This window comes from Alligator sinensis, unplaced genomic scaffold, assembly GCF_000455745.1.
Source record: "Alligator sinensis unplaced genomic scaffold, ASM45574v1 scaffold301_1, whole genome shotgun sequence".
Lineage (NCBI taxonomy): Eukaryota > Metazoa > Chordata > Crocodylia > Alligatoridae > Alligator > Alligator sinensis.
This window is the reverse complement of record NW_005842035.1, coordinates 2022880-2047988: the sequence shown is the minus strand read 5'-3', so window position 1 is coordinate 2047988 and position 25109 is coordinate 2022880. Positions and strand designations below refer to the sequence as shown.

Genomic DNA, 25109 nt, shown 5'->3' with positions numbered 1-25109 from the left:
CCCTTACAGACTAACAAATGCAGCTCAAGCCTTCGCTTCAAATCTGGATCACTAGATCAGTTTGACTGCCTTGAAATTGCTTACGACAGTTATCAAGACATAGCCTCCATTAAATCTTGTCCTTTCCTCTGGTTAAAGAATTTCCTGATCTAGATAATCTAGCTGTTGCCTTTCTACTGTAGCAGCTTTCCTGCACATAGAAGCTACCTACAGAGGGTGTCACTATACAGAAGTCTCACTTTTTGGGGTGACTTTGCACTTTTCTACTTTAAATATGGCTGATAGGCATTCACCTCACACTGACTGTACCATCTTATTGAATTAGATCAAATTAGCCGTTACAACATTTTTTTAAATCAGTAAAAATAACGGACTGTTAAATTCTGGTTAGGACGCGACAATGCGCAGTGATTGCGTTGCATCGTAAAGGGACACACGTCCATCAAACCAAAGTTACTGGGACCGCTACAAAGGTGCAAGGAGCACATTTTAACATGTCTCCAGTGGGATGCTGACACTTCTCTCATTTGGTGATGATGGTGACTGAGTTGCAAGAGGCTCAAACTGTGACTTGGCAGGATCATGGCTTGGAGAAACCTGGAAGCTCCAATGAAGGCTTTATCAGTTCTAGCATGCTACGAGTGCAGATAGCAGTACCATACATGAGTTATCTAATCCCACCCAGCGAAAAGACGTAGTCTATAAGTGCACAGGAGGTCTACTGTCCAGGGTCTACTGTCAGCTTTGCCACATTGGAAAAGTGAATCCATTTTGATGTGCTGCAGCTTCCTTATCTATACAGCAGGCTGAAAATACTTAGTTGCCTAGGTAGAATTTGAGATCTAAAGGTGAACGCTACTAACCATGTACTACAAAATGCTACTCGGATTAGAGACCACTTGAGAATGAACCTGGGCTTGCTAGCCTGCAGCCAGGTGCAGACACTGCAGAGGAAAGGGAGTTGCTGGACACAGATAATAGCCTTGACCTGAAGTAAAGGAGCTTTGAGCTCATGTTCAGCAGCACAGTAGGAAGGCTGCATTGTCTGTGGGTCTTCTGGGAAAGAAAGTGCAAGAAAACTAGTAATGAAATGATCCTTATGTTACTAAGAGCAGCCTGCATTGTCGCTAGGGCTGCTCCTCTCTTCACAAATACAGAAAGACAGTTGGCCAACATTTGGTATTTTGAAATGGAAAAACTGACTTTTGAAGAAACATTTTTACCATATGCTTTAAATACTGGACCCCCGTTATGTGATGAAAAGGAACGAGATTCTACAGTTACATCTAAGCCATTTCCTTCATCAGTTAACAAAGAATGGTATATTGGGGAGAAAGCAGGACTTTGCAAGGTAAGCTCTGCTCTGAGATACCCACACACATTGCTAAGGTCACAACGTGGGTCTGAGTGTTACATATCACACAGTTCCTATATCCTGACATGGTGAAAATGTTATTCACTCATTAATAGATTTAGTCAAGCTTATTGTTAATGCCCTTGTAATGCCACAATTAACATTGCCTTTGCTTTTATGTCTTCTTCTGACAGTCTGCATGAAAGGTATTATACAAAACAGTCGCATTAAACTCAAGTAGCATGGGATTAACTACACAGGAAAAATGTTGTTTTTCTAACAAGTGATTTTGCTCTTAAGGTCTTGTATTTGGTGCACTCAAAGATACTGCAGGTACTCCAGTGGCTTAATAAGAGGCATTCTTCTCAGCAGCTAAAATGCAATGAAACACTTTCTGAACGTGGGAACTCGCTTACCATTTTATACAACCAATATTGCTCCCTAAGCAAACCTATGAGCCTAAAAGCTGTAATAGCAGCTTTAAAAGAAATGATCACAACTTGGCTGCAAATGTTTCCAGCTATTTTTACAAGTAAAACCAATGATCACAGTTGATGACATACGTTCTCTGCCTGGATCAGCTGGTTTGCTTGGTACATTTCACAACACCTTGTGCCGAAAGTTTCAGCGTTTATCCACTCCAAGTGAATTTCCCCTGATGTTTGCCTGGTCTTCCACACTGAATTCGCATAGAAATGTGTTTCACGTAATGGAAAAACGTGATTATAAAAACAATAAACTAGCAAGGGCGACTTAGAAGCAATATAAAAACTCAGAATGACTTTTTACTCGTTTTTTAAAGGATGCTGAAATTTCAGCTTGTCTGGGCTCCATTTAAAGATTTATTTTTTCAAATATTTTTTTAAAAGTTTTGATGATTTTGTGGCTTTTGAGGCACCATACTGCACTGTCTTAAAGAACAGATGCTAGATCCTCATTTAAAAAGCACATACAGAACATGGCATTTTTGAGACAAGGTATAACGCTGTAACATACTTTCATGGCCCTGAAAAAAAAAGAGCTAATCTTTGACTTCTTATTGGGCAAAATGACAACGCCAGAATCCCATCATGGGTAAAAAGAAATCCCATCTCAAGAGCAAACTGAGTATGGCTTCATTTCTCTAAAAGCAACTCAATAATACATGCAGTGAACTTAAGGGCCCAGATAAACTTTTAGATCAAACTACAAGCAAATATCTTACTATTGACCTCAGCTACACCTGCATAATTACGTGACCAGGCTTTCTTTGATCAGACTCCCTTTACTCCTTATCTTACACCTCTTGTGCAGGTCTCACATCTGAAACCGTTGTCTTCCTTCATTTCCCTTCTAATTTATTTCATGCAAGGGCAGCAACTATCCCTAGAGATCACATTTTCTGGCTCACTGAATGGCAGATTCACTGACATTTCACCCATGCGGGAACTAACCCACAAAAACGCTGCAAAAGATGGGCAATATGGACACATCAACATTACTGCAAGAAGAAACAAAATCAATCTATAAGCTTTCACCCCATTATTTCAATATAGGCCAAAGGACCGTCTTTCTGATTGCCGTTTCCTTCCCTTTCTTTTTCAAACGTCCATTACTTAAGGTCAGAGATCTTTAAAGAATGACAATGGCAATGTGCTTTCCAGTATGGAGGCTTTATTTTTCATGCATTAGCGTTACAGTGTTTTAGTGTGAAATTCAAAGTTAAGGGAAAAAAACAAATCCACCTTCATGCCTCATTTCCCCAGACTTACGTTGGATACACAGCCCTGTGACAGCCCGGTGTGACTGGTCTCTGCAGAGGCTCGTCTATACTCTGATGGACACCAGGGAACAGCTTCTTCTTTACTTTGGGTGTATGGGTCATTATCTAATACACAGAAGGGAGAGAGGAAGAGAGGAGAAAAAGGAAAATGGGGAACTATGGTCATTGGGACTGACAGATGAATACTATTCTAATGCCACTAAACTGAAATGCCTTGATTCGCTGAAGATCTATACCATGGATCTTCATCTCATTGTACCATAGCGCTCTTTCTGTTCCCAGCTGGCCCTGCAAAGATGCACCTTTCCCAGGATCATCTTATTTCTGCAGGTTAGACGTTCTTAAGTAGATAGCAATGGATTGGGGCTGGCTAGGCAGAGAGTTAAGGCTCAGCCGACCTTTTAAGTAGAAAACAGAAGCAGGCATCCGTTCTAACTTAGCCTCTGAATTTCCAAAGCAGATGGAAAAGTGGAAATTAAATACTTACTAATCAAATGAAGTCGGTGATTTTAGAATCCCCATGAGGGATACTTACTCCCAAATATTCAGTTGTCAGCAGCTTCTCTCCCGACAGCTCTCCCAGCTGAGGTTGTAAGATCTCATCTTTGTCCAGGTCGGCCTCCATTGTGTCATGGTCCTCCTGTTACAACACCACACCTTGATTATTTGAATCCAGACTCTAAGAAGGGTGTTGATTTCAAGTGAGAGCATTTAATCTCCATCCCAGCACTCATCTGGATGATATACAATAAGCAACTCTAACCACTAAGGCTACCTATATAATTTATATGAAAAAGGCACAACACATTATGAATGTACACACACACACACACACACACACACACACACACACACACACACACACACACACACACACACACACACACACACACTTGAATAAACTTTGGATACAATGAAAAATAGGTACAAATAATCTCTCCCATCCCTTACCACTAAGCAGGCTCTGGGAAAAATACATTAAAAAACCCTGCCCTGCTACAGAGCATCAAAGGTACTGTAATTTCAGGGTCAGTCTCCTTTGCATCTTCACAATCGAGGAGTCTATAGAAGCTCAAGTCCCAACAATAACAGAAAGGTTTTTGATTACTCTTTATTAGCATTGATGTACGTTCCCTCTCTTTGTTGCCTGCCAGCTGAAAGCAATGTCATGGGACTAAAGGGTTGATGGCAGCCCAGTAGGAAAAGGAGGGCTGTGAGATTGATAGCTCATGCTAGAAGAAAGAGTCTCCATCCGTTATAAGAGGTTGGGGTGAACTTTTGGTGGGGAAAGAGGACAGGGGTTAACACTATGCTTCTGCTGTACATAACTAAATCAAAAGGCATGTCCAGGGTTTGGAAGAGGGAGCTGAGGCTGACCCCTTCACAAGACCCTGCCAGGGGTGAGTTTACAATAACTTTTGGAAGCAAGAGATTTGGTTTTGCTCCCTTTCTGTTCTGGTTCTCTGGTGGGTATTCTAGCTTGGAGGGTTGAAAGGTAAATGCTGAAACAACAGTCACGCTTTCTCATCTCTAAAAGAGTTAATAAATGATCAAAAGCTCTTGTAAGTATATATCACAGGTATGATCCAGTATCAGTAGAATAATTTGTGGATCATCCACAGACACTGGACACTCTCTTTCCTGAGGACAGCACCTTGGCCCTGTGGGATAGTGTCCCGGTGACTATGAGAGCCCTGATAGGGCTGTGCAAGACCGACTGGATTAAAAGTGGTCAACTGGTTCTCCAGGTTGGTACCTGAACACGCTTACAAACTAGCCAAGTAACAGAGGAGAATTACAGAACTGCAACAAAGCTGTCATTCCAGTGAACGAAATGACAGATGGATGTGGGGAGGGCAGCTAAAGCAACACCTGAGGGCACAAGGATTCAGTTAGACACTATAAGAAGTCATAACAGACTAAGCATAAATTAAAACAATCTACCTGCCTTACCTTCACCTGCTTAGCACCTATGAAATATTTTAAACAAAATAATCGGTGCTCTCCTCTGGCTGGTTTGTTGCTTCCTAGTGCTACTTGTGCTTACAAAAATATTCTCTGGCATAAAAACCCTGCTGTGATTTTTTTTTTCAGTCGGGAAATTAAGAATGCTCCTGTTAAGTTAGCTGCCTAGGATATGATCCATCATGCAATCACTTTCCATTAAGTGAGCTCAATCCTCAATTGCTTTCCTCCCTTAATGAGCCTTCCTCAAAACATTTTTAGCAAAAGGACAGACACTGACATTTCTCTTGACAAAGCGAAGAAATCCGTCTTCACACCTCTCTAAAAATGCTGCCTAACGCTGCAGTACAGAATGGCTGTCTATCCCAGTCACTCGCTCTCTCTTTGCTACGCTGCTCTGGGCATGTCCTTTCACAGCTTCTGACCAAGTAAGCTTGGACTCATGCAGGCTTGTGCTATACATCTCTGATTTTGCTATTCTAAAAGGTGTAAATCTCTGCCACCTCCTGCTCTATCCTAAGACGGAGGAGAGGGTTATGTTTCAGTGCTAGGAGAGAGTAATCTCTGTCATCGAAAGTCAAGATTTCTTAAGGTTAGGAGATTTCAACACACATCTTCTATTTGTTTTCATAGAAGATACATGACATGTCTAAATCCCCTAGATGAGAGGTGTCAAACGTACAGCCTGCAGGCTGCTTCCACCCAGAGAGCCTCTCTATCCAGCCCACCAGGCTACCAGAGGGCGCTGGAAGTTGGGCCCTTTGCCTCGCTGGGCATGACTATTGCTGGACCCTGCACTCCTCCCACCCCTGTCCCCACCAGACCCTGCACTCCCAGCATTGCTGGACCATGCATTGCCCCCGTCCCCAATGTCATTGGACCCGCGCTACCCTTGCTCCTGCCGAACCACACACAGCCACTAAGGAACCCCATGCTGGCTCCACCACCATGGGGGCCACTGCAACAGTCCACATGTCCTGAGTTGAATTTGGCCTACAAGGAGCCCCGTGGTCCAGATCTAGCCCAGGGCCCGAGATGAGCTTGCCACCCCCGCCCCAGACTGCTCTGAAAATATTAAATATAGCATATCAGGCTCTTTGCAGTCCTTCTGGATGAAAGGCATGAGACAGACATCACTACTGGCTTTCCTGGTATTTATCCTTTTTAAAGCTGCTTAAAATGCTGCAGCTAGTGACATGCCACTCATAACACTCTTTTCTGTTTCTTCCACTCGCTGCCTCCAGGCCTGACAACAGTTTGACTTCTGAAAACCCTTAAAGCTCTTCGCAGATTGGCTCCTTTCCCCCTGCTCTCTACCTCTGCTAGCATTTAAGGTCCTCTGGCTGAGGTTTCTATGTCACCCTGCACTCACAGGCTTGCGATCTGCTGGTCAGTAGGCACCTTCGGACTTTGTTCCCTCGTTGCAGGGGATCTTTCAGCTGATTTTGTCCTGTCCAGTGTACCAAGTATGCGAGCCTGAATGTATCCCCTGGACTGTTATCTGGAGTACCATCCTAACAGAAGCAGCATCACTCCATTGCAAAAACATCACAACGTTCACAGCAGCACACAGCCTGCACTGGAGCTCAGCATTGAAGGTGTTAATGGTTTGCCTAAAGTTAAGACTAAGCTCTTCTGATGTAGCCTCTAGCTGGGATGCTTTTTCACACTGGAGCTTATTGACTTTTATTGCCAGGTGCCGAGTGATAGATACGTGGATCAGAAGGCATCCCCATAAATGGCGATTATACCCTTATCTGATAAATCTCAAGTTTGTAAATTAACTTGGAGTTAGAGCTTCCATATTACATATTTACGTCTACAGACAGCCTTTCAAAACTATCCAAACCCAATTAAAACCACATTTAAAGATTAAATATTGCAGATAGGTAAAGCTAATAAGAAAAGATAAATAAAGGAGTATTATTAAGGTGTAGCAAACGAAAGATATGTTCTGTGACAGCAAAGCCATGTCCTGAGCTTGGGGTCCTGGCAAATCGGCTGTCAGCACACAACTCCACACAAACCTGCCCACAAAGCTGGGTAGATAATGAGATGTATTTGGTAGCTGTGCTGGTCCAAGACAAAAAGAAATGCAAAACTCTAGAACTAGCAGATAATGGAGTAGTTAGCCCACACTGAGCTTCATGCTGCACTAGCTGGCTTGCTAACAGTACCCCAGCTAGGTAGCTTAAAGCTGTGTAGATGTAACCCTAATGCCATTTTACTTCTGAATGAGAGTATTTACATGAGACTTTAATGCCTTTTAAGTTACATGCAAGTAACTTCATATTTTTAGTTCATTTAACATTCCTACATGTCTTTGCATTGACCAAATGGTAGGTACTAGGTCAGATTTCCCCCCTCCCTCCACGCTGGAACAAGGTCTGTCTACTCTTAGCAGGGTGGTTTAGGCTTAAGAAGTCAGTATCGTGAGATCTGCTGAAAGCTGAGGGAGAATTTGGACTCTTTTAAAATTAAATAATATAGATAAAATAGAAAATGGGAAGATGCATTGCAACAGGAGCACGTAAGATCTTTGCATACCTTGCATATGCATCTTTGCATAAACACACTGCTATCAAGGAGTGAATAGGGAGGCAGGAGGAATGGGGATGTGCTTTGGGGGTCTGTTTTTGTTCTTCCAGTCACTAGGCTATAAATATTTGCAAGCTAGTGACTAAAGTATTTTAATACTAGGCACCTATCTGAATATATGTTAATGAACAATCAAGATACAGATAACTTGAAATGCATCCATTTTGTGCAAACTTTTAAAGATCTTTCAACTGGCACTGCATATATGTATTTTTTCAATTTTCCCTTAAGCCAGCTTTCCAGATGGCTCTAAGATCAGATATAGTCAGAGAACTCTACCGAACAAGAGAAAACAATTATGTTCCACATTCCACAAATACACAGGTCCTGATCTCTAAGGCAGCAAGTCAACAAATCGGTGGTTATTTGCATTAACAATAACCTTCGTGAGGCTAGTACATGATTTCGTTGCAATTTATTTCGGTTTATAATCTTCTATGCCGTTGTTTTTAACCTTTTTTAGACTCAAGGCATCCATCAAGAGATCCAAGGCATCCCCCTCCATAAATGCCGGCTCTTCGCTTTCACTCATTTTGTGACTGGAAATATAATAGAGCAATTATTTAGTTACAAAGAACCCAGAAAGCCCACAACAGGTCAGAAAGTTTCTGGCACTACGGATTCCTGTTGGAAATCCCTGGTTTGAACTCATGAATCATGTGCACACCTAATAATGCTAATATTGCACAGCTCCTGCAATACCCTGGCTGAGAATTACTTTTCTAGACCAATTTGGTCATCAAACACCTGAGACTAGGCTTCCATTTAATAACAATAAAATTGTAGTTACCCAGAGTCAAAGGGAGCCCCGCAATTAGGGCTAAGCTGAACCTTGATGCAAATTTTTAAAAAGCACCCATCAGAATTCTTTCTTCTACAGAAAGGAAAAAAGGTCTTGAAAAACAAAAGTACACAGATTTCCATTTCAAACTGACCACCTCGCCCTGGCCATTGCTTCAACAGCGCACAGAGTGGCCTACAGCTCTTTACACCACGTGATGATTCAGTTGGAAAAGCACATCTCAGATGACTCCAAATCTAAACCTGCTGTTGAGATTACTCAGCAGTGTGAACAAGGATTGGATGGGACATTGAAAATTAACTCTCTTTTACTCCTGAAAATGACCTTAAGAGGTGTTCAGCATCACTACAAAATAAAGGGCTCACCTTCCTGGAGGTCATCTCCTTGTCTCTGTACATCATGTCCTGAAGAAGTGACCTCGAAAAGGGCACAATGTGTCCAAAAGCTCATCTAACATCTCTCCCAATTATACAGTTGATCCAGTAAAAGAAACAGCAACAAACCCCTGCTTCTCGCATATCTCTTGGATCATCCTGGCTACAACAGCACTCCAGCCCCCCTATACATCACAAGAGAATAAAGCCAGGTTCACAGCATCCCTCAGAAACCCTGATGCCAGACACAAGGGGATGGTATCATCTCTGAACCAAGAGTTCCAGAGTTTTGCATTTCTTTTTGTCAGAGACACGGGGAAGGTTTCACCACACTGTGCTTTCACAGCAGACGTCAGGCAGTCATGATTATAGAACCTCACATCCAATCAGAGGTGCGCCATGAAAAGGGATTTTTAAAACTTGCAAACACAGGGAACAATGTCAGGTAATCCAGGTTAGCTCCTGGCAGGCCCTTGCTGCACTACATCCAATTTGGGAGCAGATAATAATTCAATTCTGGTTTTGTTTATAAGTGGTTCATTGCATCTAGGAACAAAACGGTAGTGAGAGTTAATTGACATTCCTCCAAACATAGGCTTAAATATGGGGAAAGTGAGAGATGGAAATCAGTTTGCTGGTTTCAGTGTAGTCCCAGCAGACATGTGCTCATCACCATCTCATTAATCCATGCGATGGAAACTGGATAACTGAAACCCACTTATCTCAGGTGTACAAGGCACTGCCAGGCAAAGGCCAGATCTTGTGAGATGTGCAAGTCAATGGGAGTTGAGGGTGAACAGCACCTTCCGGAGGGGACCTTTGTAATATTCCTCTGCCTTCATAATGCAGCAAATATACACATTAATTTAATATGCACGTTTAATTGTTATTGTGCAGTAAAATCAGTATAAAGGGGAGTTTTGTATTTCAGCAAGTTGTTACGATTAGTGTCTCTGCAACTGATACGTACTTGTTCACTAGCATTTGTTCTCTTTTTTGCATTTGTCTGCCTTACCTTCTCCTTGTTGCACTCTACTTTTCAATAAAAACAACTTAAAAAAAAATTAATACTTGTTTTCTCACTTAAAAAGAAAAAGCGGCAATGCTAAAGTAGAAGCCTATTTGATTACTACTAATATATTAGAGAACAAAGGAGAGCCTTGAAGCCAGTGTCTGCATGACTTAAGGGATAGCTTCTTTGAGGGAAGCGGCAGGAGGGAGGCTTTTCAAACTTTTAATGTCTTAGTACCTTGGTTACAAACTGTTGTCCCCTATGCTTGGTTTTAGGGGGAAACATGTTAGCTATTGACAATACCAAATTATATTGTAGGGGAAGACAGCTAGCTATCAGTGTCACAGGCCTCTACAAAATACACACCTGGTTTATATATTCCTATTAGGCTTATGAAACATAATACCAGGACAACTGTAGCTTCTACCTGTCCCTTTGCATTACACATCTGGTGGGAAGGTCTTTAAAAATGAGTCCTTTTTTTTTTTTACCTCTCTGTACTAATATTTTTCCAGGAAATCTCCTACTGTTGCACTCATACCAACATAGCAATCACAGGAGTGTTAGCAGAGACAAAGCAAAAGAGGACAATCATAGAAACACAGAAAATTGGGGTTGGAAGAGACCTCAGGAGGTCACATCTAGTCCAACCCCCTGCTCAAAGCAGAACCAGCCCCAACTGCATCATCCCAGTAGTTTGATTAGTTAATAAAATACATATTGCTTATGTGCTGCCTGCACTAAGGCTCCCACTTTTGGTATGTAGATAATTTCTCAATAAGCAATATTGTAGATTTATTTAACAGTGGTTAAAATGCCCCAATATCTTGTTTTTAATTACTCAGGATCCAGGCTGCCTGACCTTTCTGGTGTTTATTATCCTGATTCCTGTATGATGAGAGTGATAGCCCCAAATCAAAAATCACATGTGTGCTTATTGGCTTACTTCCCAATCATTAAGAAAGTTAATTAAAACAGGGCGTTCAATTTCAAAGTAACACAAGAAGTTGCAGTTGATGTCTCAAGGAAGCCTAGCAGTCTGCTGATACCACTTCTGCTGGTGTTTCTGATAGCTTGATTCCTTTGTTTTTAATTACTAAGGACATCAGCATGAAAAGAGGCCCTTTGTTGCTATCACAGCTCTCTTCATTCCTTACCTGAAGTTATCGGCCTTTGTTTATGACATCATGGAGTTAATTGTTGGGATGATTGTGATGCCATAAACACAAGTTAAGGACTTCAAATGAAGAAAACACAGCACTCTTCTTTTCATGCAAACATCACTGGCCAGTGGAATTTAAGAAAGCAAGCCCAGGAGGAAGAGACAAATAACATCTAAATAATGAGCACCAATGTTTCTGAAAAGGTTAATTGGTTTCCTTTGTGATGCCAACAAACACTTACTTCTTCATCTTCCTCCTCCTCTTCATCATCTGACTCAACACTATCATCCAGCAGCTCTTCTGGAAAAAAACAAAAAACATCAGTGTACCCCATCATTAACTCTACCTGCTGCTCTCCTCCTTGTAACATCTAATTAACTTGCCAGTATTTAGGGTACAAGTTCTTTGAACAGCATCTCTTGAACTTTAGGCCACTATTTCGAGGCCACATCACTTGCCACTATACAACATTTGTCACTAGGAGGGTAGTAAAGCACTGGAACGGGTTACCCAGAGGGGTGGTGGGATCTACATCCTCGGAAGTTTTTAAGATCCGGCTAGACAAAGCCTTGGCTGGGATGATGTAGTCGGGGCTGGTCCTGCTTGGAGCAGGGGGCTGGATTAGATCAGTGGTTCTCAACCTTTTTTGTATCAATGGCCAGTCATGACCCAGTAAATAGTTTAAGAAGAAAACAGTCCCCCAGCCCTGCCTGTGCCCCTCACTCCCAACTTGCTCCCCCCTACCTCCAGTGTGTGGCGCAGGGGACAGGGGGTGGGGATGGAAGAAAGGCGCCCCCTTGCAGGCTGGAGCTCTGCCAGCCTGCAAGGGAAAAGCCACTGTTTCCCACATTTCCCTCCTTTAAAGGAGAATCCATTTTTAAAGTTTATTTGCAACCCTTTCATATATTCTTGCAACCCACCTTTGGGTGGTGACCCACGGGCTGACAAACACTGGACTAGATGCAACCTCCTGAGGTCCCTTCCAACCCTCATTTTCTATGATTCTAAGATTTTCAGTCACCAAGACCAATTCACATAATTCACTGGACTCTCTAACACAGGCAGAAGCAGAAATACTCTGGAACCATCAGTCTCACTATTGCCCCTAACTAGTTCAAGCCTCACATTCACAGTATCATGAGGGGAGAGCTTATACACAAAGAACTATAATTTCTTTAATGTTTTTAATAGTTGCCCCACCTCTTCTACCACACATCAGATGGACAATAACATATGAATGCATTGAGAGAGAGATTTCTACAAAGCAAAAATACATTATTCTACTGCCCAGACTTATATACCGGCAACCTGTACACACAGAAATTTTACTCATTGGTCAGAAATCTCCTTTCAAAGCACCATTACTACAGGCCGGGCAACAAAACATTTTACAGACTTGATCCATGTCGGGTACATATACTTCATAGTGAAAACACAGTAGTTAAACACTATTTTTTTTAATGTGCAGGAGGATTTAACTTGACTTTTCCCTCCTTTTCCATCTTCACTTCTTCTCTAACACTCTCTCCAGCCATGGAGGCCAGAACTAGAGTTCATGAGTTCCACGTTCTTCTTCATTTGCTGTTTCTATGGCTGTAGTGATTAGTACTGCCGGCCACTGTCTTGTGACAGGCACTCGCTGTACAAATACAGAACAAAAAAATGGTCCCTGACCCATATCTAAATTGGTGTAAGAAAAGATCACAGATGCCAGGATTTTCCTGGTCTCTGACAGGTGCAAGACATGAGTGAACCCAAATCCCGTGCTGGTGACTGAGCAAGCAATTAAACTGCCAGCTTACTTAAGCACCATGCTTTTGCTTCAGCTAGGACATGCCTGGACAGCCCCATCTGACCTCACCATACACGTGGCCAGAAAGTTTTGGAACCTCGGTCTAAATTTCTCTTTCTGACATGCAAAAAGACATTTTAAAACACATTTGACACCAATATCCTGAAGCTGACACTGATATCCTGAAGTTCTCTGTTTGAGCCCCCGAAGCCCATCACAGCATTGTCATTTTTTGTAAGTTCTCAAAGCCAGGTAAAAAACATGAGCCTTGTTATAGCTGTTGTGAAAGATTTATAGCTCAGATAATAGCTGCATCTGGTTCTCTGACCTGAATTGAGCTGTTTGATAATAAATTCAATCTGCCGGATCATCTCAGCATTTCCTTCCTTGATGAAGCATCGCAGAATTTCTTCCATACCCTGGACACATTGGAAAACATTGCCAGGTTAGTTTTTCTCTTGACCAGCCCCATACAGGGTGATGTTGTTGGCTAAAATAATTGTTTTGTTGGGAAAGGTGTAGAGTGAAACCGCTGTGTCTAATAATAAATATTTCATTCAGTCCATAAACTACCCAGAAATGAAGATAGCTTGCTACTAGGCTTGAACACAAAACACTCCAGTAAAATAGCACAAACAGTTTTCACAGCAGATATTCCTGTTTTCTAAACATAATTATTAATGGCTTGTGAAGAACAGAGCTCTGTTCTGACAAGGTATGAAAAGAACTGTACGTGCATCAGTGGAAATCCAGGAGGGCAGAAGCAGTGGACTTTCATTTCCTTATCTTGTCTTCCCTTTCTGCACTAATACACAGGCTTGGTTTTGAGTCTGTAATTTTTTACGATCAGTTAGCTGTCCAACTCCCAACACAGTGAAGGGGAAGCTCATATGTTGGGCAGGGTAGATCATTTGGATGACAGCAATTGTGCCTGCAATTTATGAGCATGGAAGGAGAAGCTGGACTTTAAAAAAAGTCACTTTTTCACGCCTCTATCACAGCACTCCCCACACGTCTTCCATAGCCCTAGTGGAGCCAGATTTAAAAGTTGTGTTGCTAGAAGACATTAGCTAACACTTTTTAAATAAAATATTTGAAAAGCTTAATGCAGGCAAGGCCACTGTGTTTAACACATGCCAGACTGATCAAGGTCAGAGAAGAGCCTAGACTTTCACTTCCCCAGTTCAAGCATGATGCACAGTCTATGCTACACCGCTACCTACACAATATTGCTCAAATGTGACAACATATTCTCAAATAACATCTTTACATCCTCATCAAGACAAAACCCTGGACATCTTGACCCCAAAGGGTAGAAGACTAGCAAACTATTACCCCCCACATATCTGAGAATATTTTTTTGAGACACAAACCCACAAAGTATAGGTGTATTAAAAGGGAGATTTTCAAAGGCACAAGAAAATCAGTTATGTGCCTAAAGCCCATCAAGCTTGAAAACCTTCTCCAAATTGCCTTTTGCAGTCAGTCTCCAATAGGGTCTATTTCTGGAGAGCCTCACACAATTTGGGAAGACAGAAGGAAGTTTAAAGTAATGCTTATTCCTGGTACCAACAACCCTAGGCTGCACTTTTCAGCAGCTGATCTCACAATGTTTTACCAAGGAGGTCAGTATTATTATTCTGGCTTCACTATGGGGCAACTGAAGCACAGGGGGGTGGTGAAATGATGCAGCAAAGGTCATCCAGCAAGCTTATGACTGAACCAGGGACAGATCCCAGTCGAGTGCTCCATCCACTGTGCAATGCTGCGCTCTCATTAACTGACAGGGGACTGCAATTCTCCTGGAGGACTCTTCTAAGTAATAAAGGACACAAAAGCTAGCTATTTTTAAACCAAACATTTAAACCTCCAAAAAGCAGTCTTCAGACATACCTTCTTGAATAGACCTGGTAAGGACAGAATTGCAGGAAAGAATATGGGCAAGCCAGGTTTACATTTAAATGGAATTCACACAATAAAATGGACAATGAGAGCAAATACAAATTAGGACTGATACAAGCCTCTGGCTGCTGCCTTGCTACAGCGTATTGTTATCTCCCCAAAAAGACAAAGACCGTTCTGCAGGAGACCATTCATCACCTCAGTTCTTCCTCAGCACGAGTTATAGGGATAGCAAGTTTGCTCTTTCCTTATATCGAACAGCTCCATTTTGGCTACACTTTATCAGAGATGGCTGTACTGGATGAAGTGGGGTTCATCCAGGCTGTACTAAAGCCGCAGCTGCTGTTAAGACGAGACAATAACCGAACTCAGCCGCGGTATATGTGGACATATCTCCACTGACTTCAATAGGAGTTAGACTGGCTGGACCCACAGCAGAATCTGGTCCAGTATCTCCCCCAAATAAAGATGATGTACTTTGTGGCACATGCCATAGTATAACGGTACTTTTAACAATACCTGCTATAACTAAATATGAAGCAGGGTTTGGAGAAGTAAAACGCAAATGTCAAATAAGATCTTAGACTCAACTATTAGTTTTGCCCTCCAATAACCGCGGCATGGTTTGAGGTGCTGCAGCACTCTGAAATGTTTCTTTGCCACTCCGTCCAGGAAGAGCACAGACCATCAGCAGATGCTTCCTCAGCCTCACGAAGGGTGTTTGTGCCCAGAAGCTTGCAAAGAAGAATTTTCCAACTACATGAGTTGGTCTAATAAAAGATAACAGATTTACCCAAAGAACCTTGTCTGTCTGTGGAAACATGACATCTTGTAACTTAAACCGCTTTTCTTTCTTCTATACAACCCACTGCTTCTTACCATTGCTCTGGCTTCTTCTCGTATGGAAGGGATAGCTAGAATGCTGTACAGTGCTCCATTCACGTACGGCTGTATCTGAGAAAGAAGGAAATGTCACGGGCGGGCCATTCAGAATAATTCTGGCTCCTGAATTCTACCCAACTGCTAATAAGTGGGTCTCAGGAATAAATTACTGGACCCTGTTCACAGATTTGGATGCCTGCAACCCACACACACAAAGAATGCTCTCAGAGCTTCTAGAAACTCTTGTCAAGTCTTTTTCCTGACCTGCCCTGTGGTTACTGGAAGGTGACCAGGAAGCCAGACTGGGAGAAGGGGGAAGGACCTTCGGCTATCCATGGATTCCACAGCTTCCTGTGAATTCAAGCCGTCTGTTTTTTGCTACAAATCTTTTCTGTTTCAAGTGTTGAGTTCTCTCCTAAGTATAATAGGGCTTATAACTCGTCCTTTATACCTTGTTGACAGCAAACAGGGCCTCACAGTTGGTTGTTTGCACGGTTACAGTTTTAATGGACATGAGCTTTCTGAAGGTCACTAGAGCAATCATAGCTCTGGGCTTCACTAGTAAAACTTCCACGGGTTGCAACAGTAGACTGTGCAGAACAGGATCCTGAGACAGAGGCACTGCTCCAGACCAATGTGCATTGTATAAACCACCCTCAAAATCACCCTATTCCCAAAATCAAGGTTAAGACCTTGATTCAAAGCCCCCACAAGATTTCTCTTAAGTAAAATACTGTATTGCAAAGAATGGATAACCTACATCAAGGGTTTTCAATCTTTTTTAAGAGGTGTACCCCTTCTGGTGGCAGTGGCCAGATGCGGAGGGGGTCGGGGGCTTGCATGCAGTTGCTGCCACTGCCGCCACCCAGCACCCCACACTGCCGCTGCTGCCATGTCCCACTTTCCCACGTCCGGTCACACGTGTGGCTTCACGGGCTGCTGACGGGCCTCGCCCCCAGCCAATCGCACATGGCCCGTCAGCAGCCCACGGAGCCACATATGTGACCGGCTGTGGGAAAGCGGTGTGCGGCAGCGATGCAGAGTGGTGGTTGGAGGCAGTGGCCATCATGTGCAAGCTCCAAACCCCCTTCCCTCCACCTGCGTCCCGCCGGCCAGGCAGTGCCTGTGCGGCCCACAGAGGGGCGCCACTGCCCTCGCCTTGCTCTTGGAAGGCGGTAGTGTGGGGTGGTGGCGCTCCATCCCTGCCCACCCACGTGTACCCCCTAGGACTTTTCCAAGTACCCCTAGGGGTACATGTACCCCCAGTTGACAACCCCTGACCTACGTCAAACAATACATTCATAAAACAAGGAAAACCGCATATGCTTTTGGAAGATTTGTCTCTACTTTCAGCCTAAAGCATGAAATAAAATGAAAAGATACATAAAACATTACAAAATGATATAAAAAACTGAGGTCCCAGCTACTTGGATGTATTTAAAGTCCCAAGTCACACCACACAAAAATTAAGGCCTGAGCCTGCTGTCCTTACCAAAATTCGAACTCTGCTAATTTACAATCTCTCTCTCCACACTCCCACTAGAGCAGTGGTTCTCAGCTTGTGTAGACTCAAGGCACCCTTTGGAAAATGCCAGCTCTTAGCTTTCTTTAATTTTTTGACTACAGAAAAATATTAGAGCAATTTTTCTGTGGCAAAGAACTCGGACAGGAGGTTTTTAACACTATACATTCTTATATGAAATCTCTGGATTTATCTTGTGAATTGTGCTTGCATATCTAATGGTGATGACAATGCATGGTATCCACACCCTGGAAAGGATCTCAAGGCACTCCAGGTTGCTGGGGCACCTTGGTTGAGAATGACTGCCCTAGAGACTCAGCTGGATTGAGCAGTTGTCTTCAGTTCCTTCTGATTTGAATCATTGCCTTGTCTTGCTATGTACAGTTAAACAGGCGTCACACCCCACAGATGGATGAATCAATGATACATAACACAAATACCTCATGGTTTTCGTGGCCGAGGAGATCTGAGAGGACTTTGAGCACATGGTCTGCAATTTTTGCACACATTTTCTTCCCTGCGCAAGCACAAAGGACATTATTTTTGCAGACATACAACCACCAGGAAATGACCTACCCTTTCATTTCTTTGTTAAAATGTATCCATGCAGTGGAGACTGCTTCCCATCCCAGCTAAATTCTGCTACCAGAATAACTTTGTTGAAGTCAATGGATTTATATACCAAAGCAGAATGAAGTCCAAAAATTTACTTTCAAACTCTGAGACATTAATCCATTGACAGTTTAACAAAGTCATTATTTTGACTATGCTACAATACTACTGTGTTGTTTTCTGGGGTTTTTTCCTTTAAAGTAAAGGACTTTAAGATCTCAGGGCAAGATCTATATCATTTTCTTGTCACAGGGATTGCAATGTGGTAAAAAGGACTGTTGCCTGCTCCGGGTCTGATTCTCTGAATGGAGAACTGGTCCCTATACTACTACTCATCTGCTTGTTTCTGGATTTTATAAAGGGTCATGCACTATTTCCCTGAACCAATTGGAAATTAGGTACTTCATAAAAAAGGTGCAGCCAGCTAGCAGCATATGCGAGAAATGCCCCACCCTATTTAGAAGGCACTGATCCTATTGGGAAGGATCTGCTGCACGTGCACGCGCGCACACACACACACACAGGAGAAAGGGTGATGCTCTTTGCAGAGAGGATGTAATGTGTGGGCAGAGTATTAGGGGGGAACCCTAGGAACAGCCAAGCCTCAGGCAGACTGAACTGAGCAGTGTGTTTTATGCTTAATTTATTTTAATAATCAAGCTGAACTCCATGAAGAAGAAAAGTTTCAATGCCTTCCAGGTATCAGAGCAAACTGGTAAGGAGACTTCCTTAAAGAGATGGCTTATGCTGTTCAGGTATTGTTGTGGGGAGTATCATTTCATACAGGGAAAAACCCCAAGAAAGGACCTCAGGAATACGTGCGCGAGGGATTTGGGTGGTGGTGGCAGGGATTGATCTTTTCCTATGCATTCTCAGAAGACAATGACAATGTTAATGCAACAGACCTGCACTCCTGAGACAAAGATTCATGAGCAAGGCGACAGAATACTCCAGCGTGTAATCTGACAGGCAATCTGTATCCTTCAGGACATCAACCAGCCAGAAAATAAGCCCGTCCCTGATCATGGCCGACTGCAAAGCACGCCTAAAATGGGGGGGGGGGGCGGAAATGAAGCACGTTTTATACTGGATACATTTGTGTCAAACACGAGTACAATAAAACGTCACTTCTCCTATTTACTGACAAAAGTGAATTACCCATTTTGGCAGAGCCAATGAAACAGAGCAATAATAAAACCCAAAGAAGTGAGAAGATACAAATTCCCGGAAGGGGAAAAAAACTAAACTTTGCTTTTTTCAGTCATGTAGTTACTGTATAATTGGGCTGACAAGAAAAATTTCTCCATCAGCTTTCCAAAGTCTCAGGTCAAACTGCATTTCTCACTTCCTTTCTGCAATTTTTTAAACAAAACTGTTTAGTATAAAAGGCCAATAAAACCATTTAGTTATTACTTCAGCAATAAAACATTTACTTAAATCTGTTTGCTTTTTCCTGGAAAGATTGGTCAGCTTATAAAAACTTGTGCTACACACACACGCATATGCATGCACCTATTTTGGTTAGTCTGTAAGGTGCAAATCTACCCTGCCTTCAACTTGCCTTCAGACTAACACAGCTAACTACATCTCTTTTTCCTTAAATCTCACACAGTCACCCCTTCATAGCATTACACTAGACATTTAAAGGCCCCCTTAACTGTAAGTGGGTAGAAGACAGAGCAGCATGGTAGTCTAACTTATTTCAAGAGGCGAGGGTTTTGTAGGCAGTCTGCTTCCTCAGATGCTATGAATGGATTTGCAAATATAAGCAGCCGGTGAGCCACTACGATAAAGAAGTGTGTGCACTGACGAAGGCAACTCATTCACCTGACACTCAACCCGGGCTGCAGAGTCCCTTTTCTCTGGTGCTCAAATCCAGCTTACTTCAGAAAGCTGTTTGCCGGCATGGAGCTTGTAGTCAAGAACCCTTTTCTGGCCCGTCTGATCTGGATGGCAATTTGTCTCACACAGACCAAAACATGAAACCTCAACTAACAAAAAGAGGCATATCCTTTAGTGTTAAAAGGGCTGGCAATTAATCCAGAGACCCCTCCAGCTTGCTACACTCACCTAATTACCGCCTGAAGTTTGTGGTATGGTCTGAAAGAAAATAATGTAAATGTTTGATCCCATTAACGTATCTTCATGTTGAGCAACTGGAGCTGTCTCTTCATATAACTAACTATAAGGGACTTCCTCTTAATTTTTTTAATGCATGTTTGTACACAGGGATAGCTCCACAGGGGGTTGCACCTCCTTCCCTTCAATACCTGCTCCACCTAAACTCTAAAACCAACTTCCTGGGAGAAGCGGTGGCCTTTCTATTCAGGCAGTCCTGATGGAGTCAATTGACTTCATGACCCATCATCACTTCCCTGACTCCTGCTAATAGCTCTTCACTTCACAGGTGTTAAGGAAACCTCTTCACTTTTTAACAGTCTTGATGTTCCACTATTCAAACTATCCTTTTTTCTGCAATTTTGCTGTTTGTTAGCCATTCCCAGTAATATGTCTCTTCTATTTCATAGCCCTGCAGACTGTTTTTAGCTCTAGCTAAAATCTTTAACTCAGGTGTGGTAAATATTAACTCAGGTGTAGAAATGACTGACACTGAAGTATTGGAGGCACTGTCGAGAGGCTCAAAAACACTAGATTTTGTTTTATGAAACTGAGTAAGAAATGCATATTTAACTATAAGGCCTACAGGAACAATGAAGCCATTTCTAGTGATTATTTTTGTCTACTTTTGTGTTTTTTAAACTTTATATGTAATCTTAAGAAATCAGTGTGCATTTCATAGATTTCATAGACATTAGGGCTGGAAGGGACCTCGGAAGATCATCGAGTCCAGCCCCCTGCCCAAAGGGCAGGAAGTCAGCCGGGTTCATAGGATCCCAGCAAGATGAGCATCCAGTTTGCTCTTGAAGGTGTTCAATAAAGTTGGATTTGTTTTTGCTTTGACCTTCAACTTAATAATATAGTGTTAGGCCTCTAGCATATTGGTAAAGCTTCTAGTTTCTCTTTAACTGGAGAAAAATATTTGTTGTGTTCTGTGATGATGTGCCACACCATCTGCACCCCCCTTTTCAAGATCCTAGACCCACCCACGGATGTATATGACTACATTTTTAGAGCATATTGCACAATAATATGCCTATCCTGAAAAGATCAGACGACTGCCCTGCACTCTTCACAACTGCTTATAGAAAGTTCCCTTTCTCTAAGGATGAGCATCTTGACATTTTTGGCAGGGGAGGATTCCCCAAGGAAGGGGAGAGGTACAGAACCACTCTTTTAGGCTGCGTTTGAATGTGTTTTCCTGACTCAGGTTTCAAATGAGATGGGTATATGTAAAAAAGCCTCAGATTTCCGAAGGCATGCTGTCGATCTTAATTAAGATGGAAATTGATGCAAAATGCTATAGAAGAACTAGATGTATATATTCGTATCTATACGCCCCTTGTAATTATCCAGGGATGAGTGTTTCTGAAGGGACCTGTGCACCTGACCCAGGAGGATGGGACATTACTGCCTTCCTCGGGGACTCAAGAGGGAGCCTTCTCTAGCAGTTCCTAGGAGTACATCTAGGGGAAGTGATGCTAATACAAAAGCCAGGAGAGCAATAGCATCTGCCTGTGTGGCTCTGGATTCAGCAGATCAACAGATGGACTTCACAATAGTTTTCCACAGACAGGGCACACTTTGTTTCCAGTCTCTCATAGATAACTGAGTAGAAACTCAGCCTTTGGGGATGCACAATGTGTTGTGCCCCCAGGCAGAATTTTTAGGATTTTCAAGGAAGGGATATATTTTCAGCATGGAAATGCAATTAAAAATACACGTTAACATGCATAAAGGAAATACTAATATGTATCAATTGCCTTGAGCGTGCCAAGTGCTACGAAATGAGATCTACTCAGCCAGCAAAGCCGAGTCCTCCCCCAGTTCTAAATGACACTTCTTTCATCAGCCATCACGGGTTCTGATGACTGTTGTACAAAAATCAAGTGCTCTTCTTTCCTCCCTGAACAGAGCTTAACTAGCCCACACTTCCTTTCCTGCTGTCACTGCTGTCTGCAGCGCTGTCATCACCTGAGGCTGAATTTCTGCAAAGCCCCCAGAACATTCTCCCGTGTAAGGGAATCCTTGTCTTCGGCTTTCAGCCTTTCCTCCAGCATTCTCAGCAGCTTTGGGTTCTGGGCAAGGTAAAGCCGACCTGGTGCAAAGAGCGATGAAAGGAATGATGCTCAGATACCAGACTATGACAGAAAGCAGCCCGCCCCTTGGAAAAGAAAGATGGCACAAGCTCAGTCCCTCCCCGTTTCCCCCAGCAAGACACAATCCCTAGTAATTCCTCACAAACATGTTGCCTTCAATGGATCAGTGGCCTCTAGGCATTCAGAGCAAATGCTCCAGTTCATCAAGCTGTACCAACCAGTCCACAGCCTCGCTCAACCATGGGAAGTTTAACATGCCCAAGTTCCTGGTGCTCTCTCTGCCACTGGGGCTGCTATTTCCAAAGAGCCCTGACAGGTAGATGCCCAGCTACTATTTAATATTCATGCAATGTAGGTGCACAAGTCTTTTGAAAATCCCGGAGAAACTAAGATTAAAACAGACAATGTTTCATGGCAGACAAGTTGGTCATGCAACCAAAGAGGATGCAATAATGTTCAGAGACTCGTTAAGGAAGGAGACTAAATACCAGTCACAGAAGTCTAGGTTATTGGTGCTATCCAACAGCTGGAACTCTCTGAAGTAGCCTTTGATCAGTGGGGCCTTTTTTGGCTTAGTTAATTTAAATTATATATTCAAAGCATTACTGATGCAACATATAAGGGGTTAGCTGTGGTTCCACAAGCTACTCAGATATCAGGGCTCAAAGGTATCTTTCATTCCTCTTGTGGGAGGACCAAACGCTCAATTACAGTGCTTGGCATAGACATTAGAAAAAATACTGGCAACTGTTTGCTGTGAACCACTATCTAGAAAAGTGGAAGCAGTCAATATATTTTGACATAAGCTGAAATAAATAGCCTCAGCGGCTATTCTACAAATGCTGACAGCTCCCCACCTTGCATACACACATTAAAGGACAGAGAGTATTTAGAAACAGGGTGTGCACATTTCTACGCACAATGTTAAGTACCCAATACATGAAGGGGACTTTCAGTCTGCAACTGATCTCTTACCTTCTGCCAGCGAGGCAAAAGCATTGATAAGCCTTGCCATGTACTGTCGGACCACCTCGCTTTTGGAATGCAACAATTTCAGCACATTTCTCTGCAGAGGAATGCAAACTTTTATGAGGACAATGTACCAAAGCTGGAGAACTGCTAGGTTAGGCTTCTGAAATGTTTTAAGATCTAGTAAGGGATGTAGAACAAATGGAAGCATTATATCAGCAAACACAGGCTGCCACAATGTGACTTCGATCTTTTAGTTTAATGTGCAAAAAGGATTATAGAAATTATCCAGAAAGCCAACAAAGGCTATCTGTTGGGGACAATTTTAATACAAGAAACTTTGACGGGGAGAGTACAGTCATAACAAAGTAGCACTCTAGAAAAGGAAATTCAAATCAATAGTTAACTCGCTTGAAAAAAATGAACATTTTGGTGTGGTTTTTGTTTTCTACTGAGCAGTGTTATTTGGGAAAGGAGCATAGGCTCTGACTGCATTTAGAACAGGGATGGGCAAAACATGGCCTGCACACCAGATCCAGCCCACCCCGGGATTTTATCTGGCCTGCAGTGGGTCTCGTGGCTCCACCCAAGCAGCTCCAATGGCTCCTTTCAGCTGTCATTGCCAGTCTCCACTGCTGCTGCTGGACCTGGCCCTGCTGCCCAGGCACCCCAGCCTGTCCACCTTGCACCCGCTGCTGGCGGCATTGGACAGAGCAGGCAAGTCGGGTCTCCTGGGAGACCAGCCAGGACCTACGCAGGCAGGGCATGCTTGACTGGGCAGACGGGATGGGGCCGTGGGCAGGCAGGGAGCAGCATCCAGGAGTGGGATGAGCAGCCCAGGCCGGGGCCAAGTTCAGGATCATGGGGTGATGACAGCATTGGGCCAGGGCCTGGGGCACAGCCACAGAACGCTGCCCACGTGTCTCTGTGACAGACACTGGTTCTGCAGGCAGAGGGGTGCAGGGAACAGATTGCAGCAGCCCCAAGATCTTGATCCCAGCCTCAGCCTTGGCCCTGGCCTTGCCCACCCAACCTGCTCCCAGATGCCGCTACCAGCCTGCCCACAGCCCCATCCCATCTGCCCGGCTGAGTGTGGCCAGAGTCACTTAGGGAGTTTTGGCAAGCTGTTGGAGGGGTGGGGGCAGAGGTGCTGACCCAGTCCAGTGTGGGAGATGTGGGGGGCTGACCCAGCTCACCAAAACTACCTAAGTGGCCTTCCAGCCCAAATAATTGCCCACCCCTGAATTAGAAAGTTTATATGCATGGGAACCAAAGAACAATACTGCTTGGTCCTTTCCAAAGCAAAGATGAGAATCACTGTTGATTTTAGTCTCAGCTCTGGTATTTCCTACACATCGCGTTCCTATTAGAGAAAGCTTTAGGCATCAGAAACAGAACTTGATACTTTTATTAACCTCTTTGTAATGGTAGAGGAACAAAATACACCTTTTATGAGGACAATAGGATTCACACCTTAAAAACTGGATCCATGACAGTGGGGTTAGAGGACAAAATTACTATTGTGCAAAAAGTTAACTTGTTAGTGAAGAAAAACAAAGTCACTTTTGTTAATGACATCAACGGATTATCAACTGCTGAAGCCCCCTTAAAAGTAATATGCAGGTTAGCACATTGGGACAAAGAAAAGGCTACAGTCTATCCTGAACTTACTGAAGTGTATTTTTAAAGATGTGGTTGCAAGTGCATAAGAAGTTATACTGTGTGGGTATTTTAAGACCAAAGTGCTAGTTTCATTCTTATACTGGGTCATGGGATCCTCACACAATCGATAATCACTCAACAAATGTTTACAGACTGAGCTATTTTTCCGTAATACTTTGTGTACTTGAGAATCGATCATTGGTGTTAGGATCTAATCTGGCTTCTACTGAAGTCAATGGTTAAACCCCATTGGGCACGTACAGGGAGGCTGCTCCAGCATGCTGTAATTACAGCGCGTTGGAGCAGACTCGATTAATTGCATCTGCTGGAGCGTGGTAATTATTGTGCTCCAGCAGATTCCAGCGTCATGTGTATCAGCATCTCTAAGATGAAAAATGTTGGCAGGGGCACTTTAACTTGTTCAACGAGCTTTAAAGTGCCCCCACTGCCATTAGTCAGTGCAGGGACGCTGATACACATGACGCCCCAGACACTTTAATAACAGCAGCTCTTGGGACCGC

General features: G+C 43.2%; 1 protein-coding gene across 6 annotated transcripts in view; it reads right to left on the bottom strand.

Annotated features, from left to right (window-relative positions):
- ARMC9 (armadillo repeat containing 9) overlaps positions 1 to 25109 on the bottom strand; it is a 94108-nt gene that overhangs the window by 14002 nt on the left and 54997 nt on the right. For 5 of the 6 annotated variants that reach the window (XM_025202718.1, XM_025202720.1, XM_014519375.2 and 2 more), the window contains 9 exons: positions 22933 to 23023; positions 21833 to 21956; positions 18646 to 18785; positions 17569 to 17645; positions 15604 to 15678; positions 13151 to 13241; positions 11272 to 11330; positions 3652 to 3756; positions 3106 to 3221 (listed from right to left, as the gene is read on the bottom strand). In XM_025202718.1, coding sequence (XP_025058503.1) covers positions 3106 to 3221; positions 3652 to 3756; positions 11272 to 11330; positions 13151 to 13241; positions 15604 to 15678; positions 17569 to 17645; positions 18646 to 18785; positions 21833 to 21956; positions 22933 to 23023 — 878 coding nt within the window. The remainder of the gene's footprint in view (positions 1 to 3105; positions 3222 to 3651; positions 3757 to 11271; positions 11331 to 13150; positions 13242 to 15603; positions 15679 to 17568; positions 17646 to 18645; positions 18786 to 21832; positions 21957 to 22932; positions 23024 to 25109) is intronic. The other variant, XM_025202719.1, reaches the window with a different exon arrangement.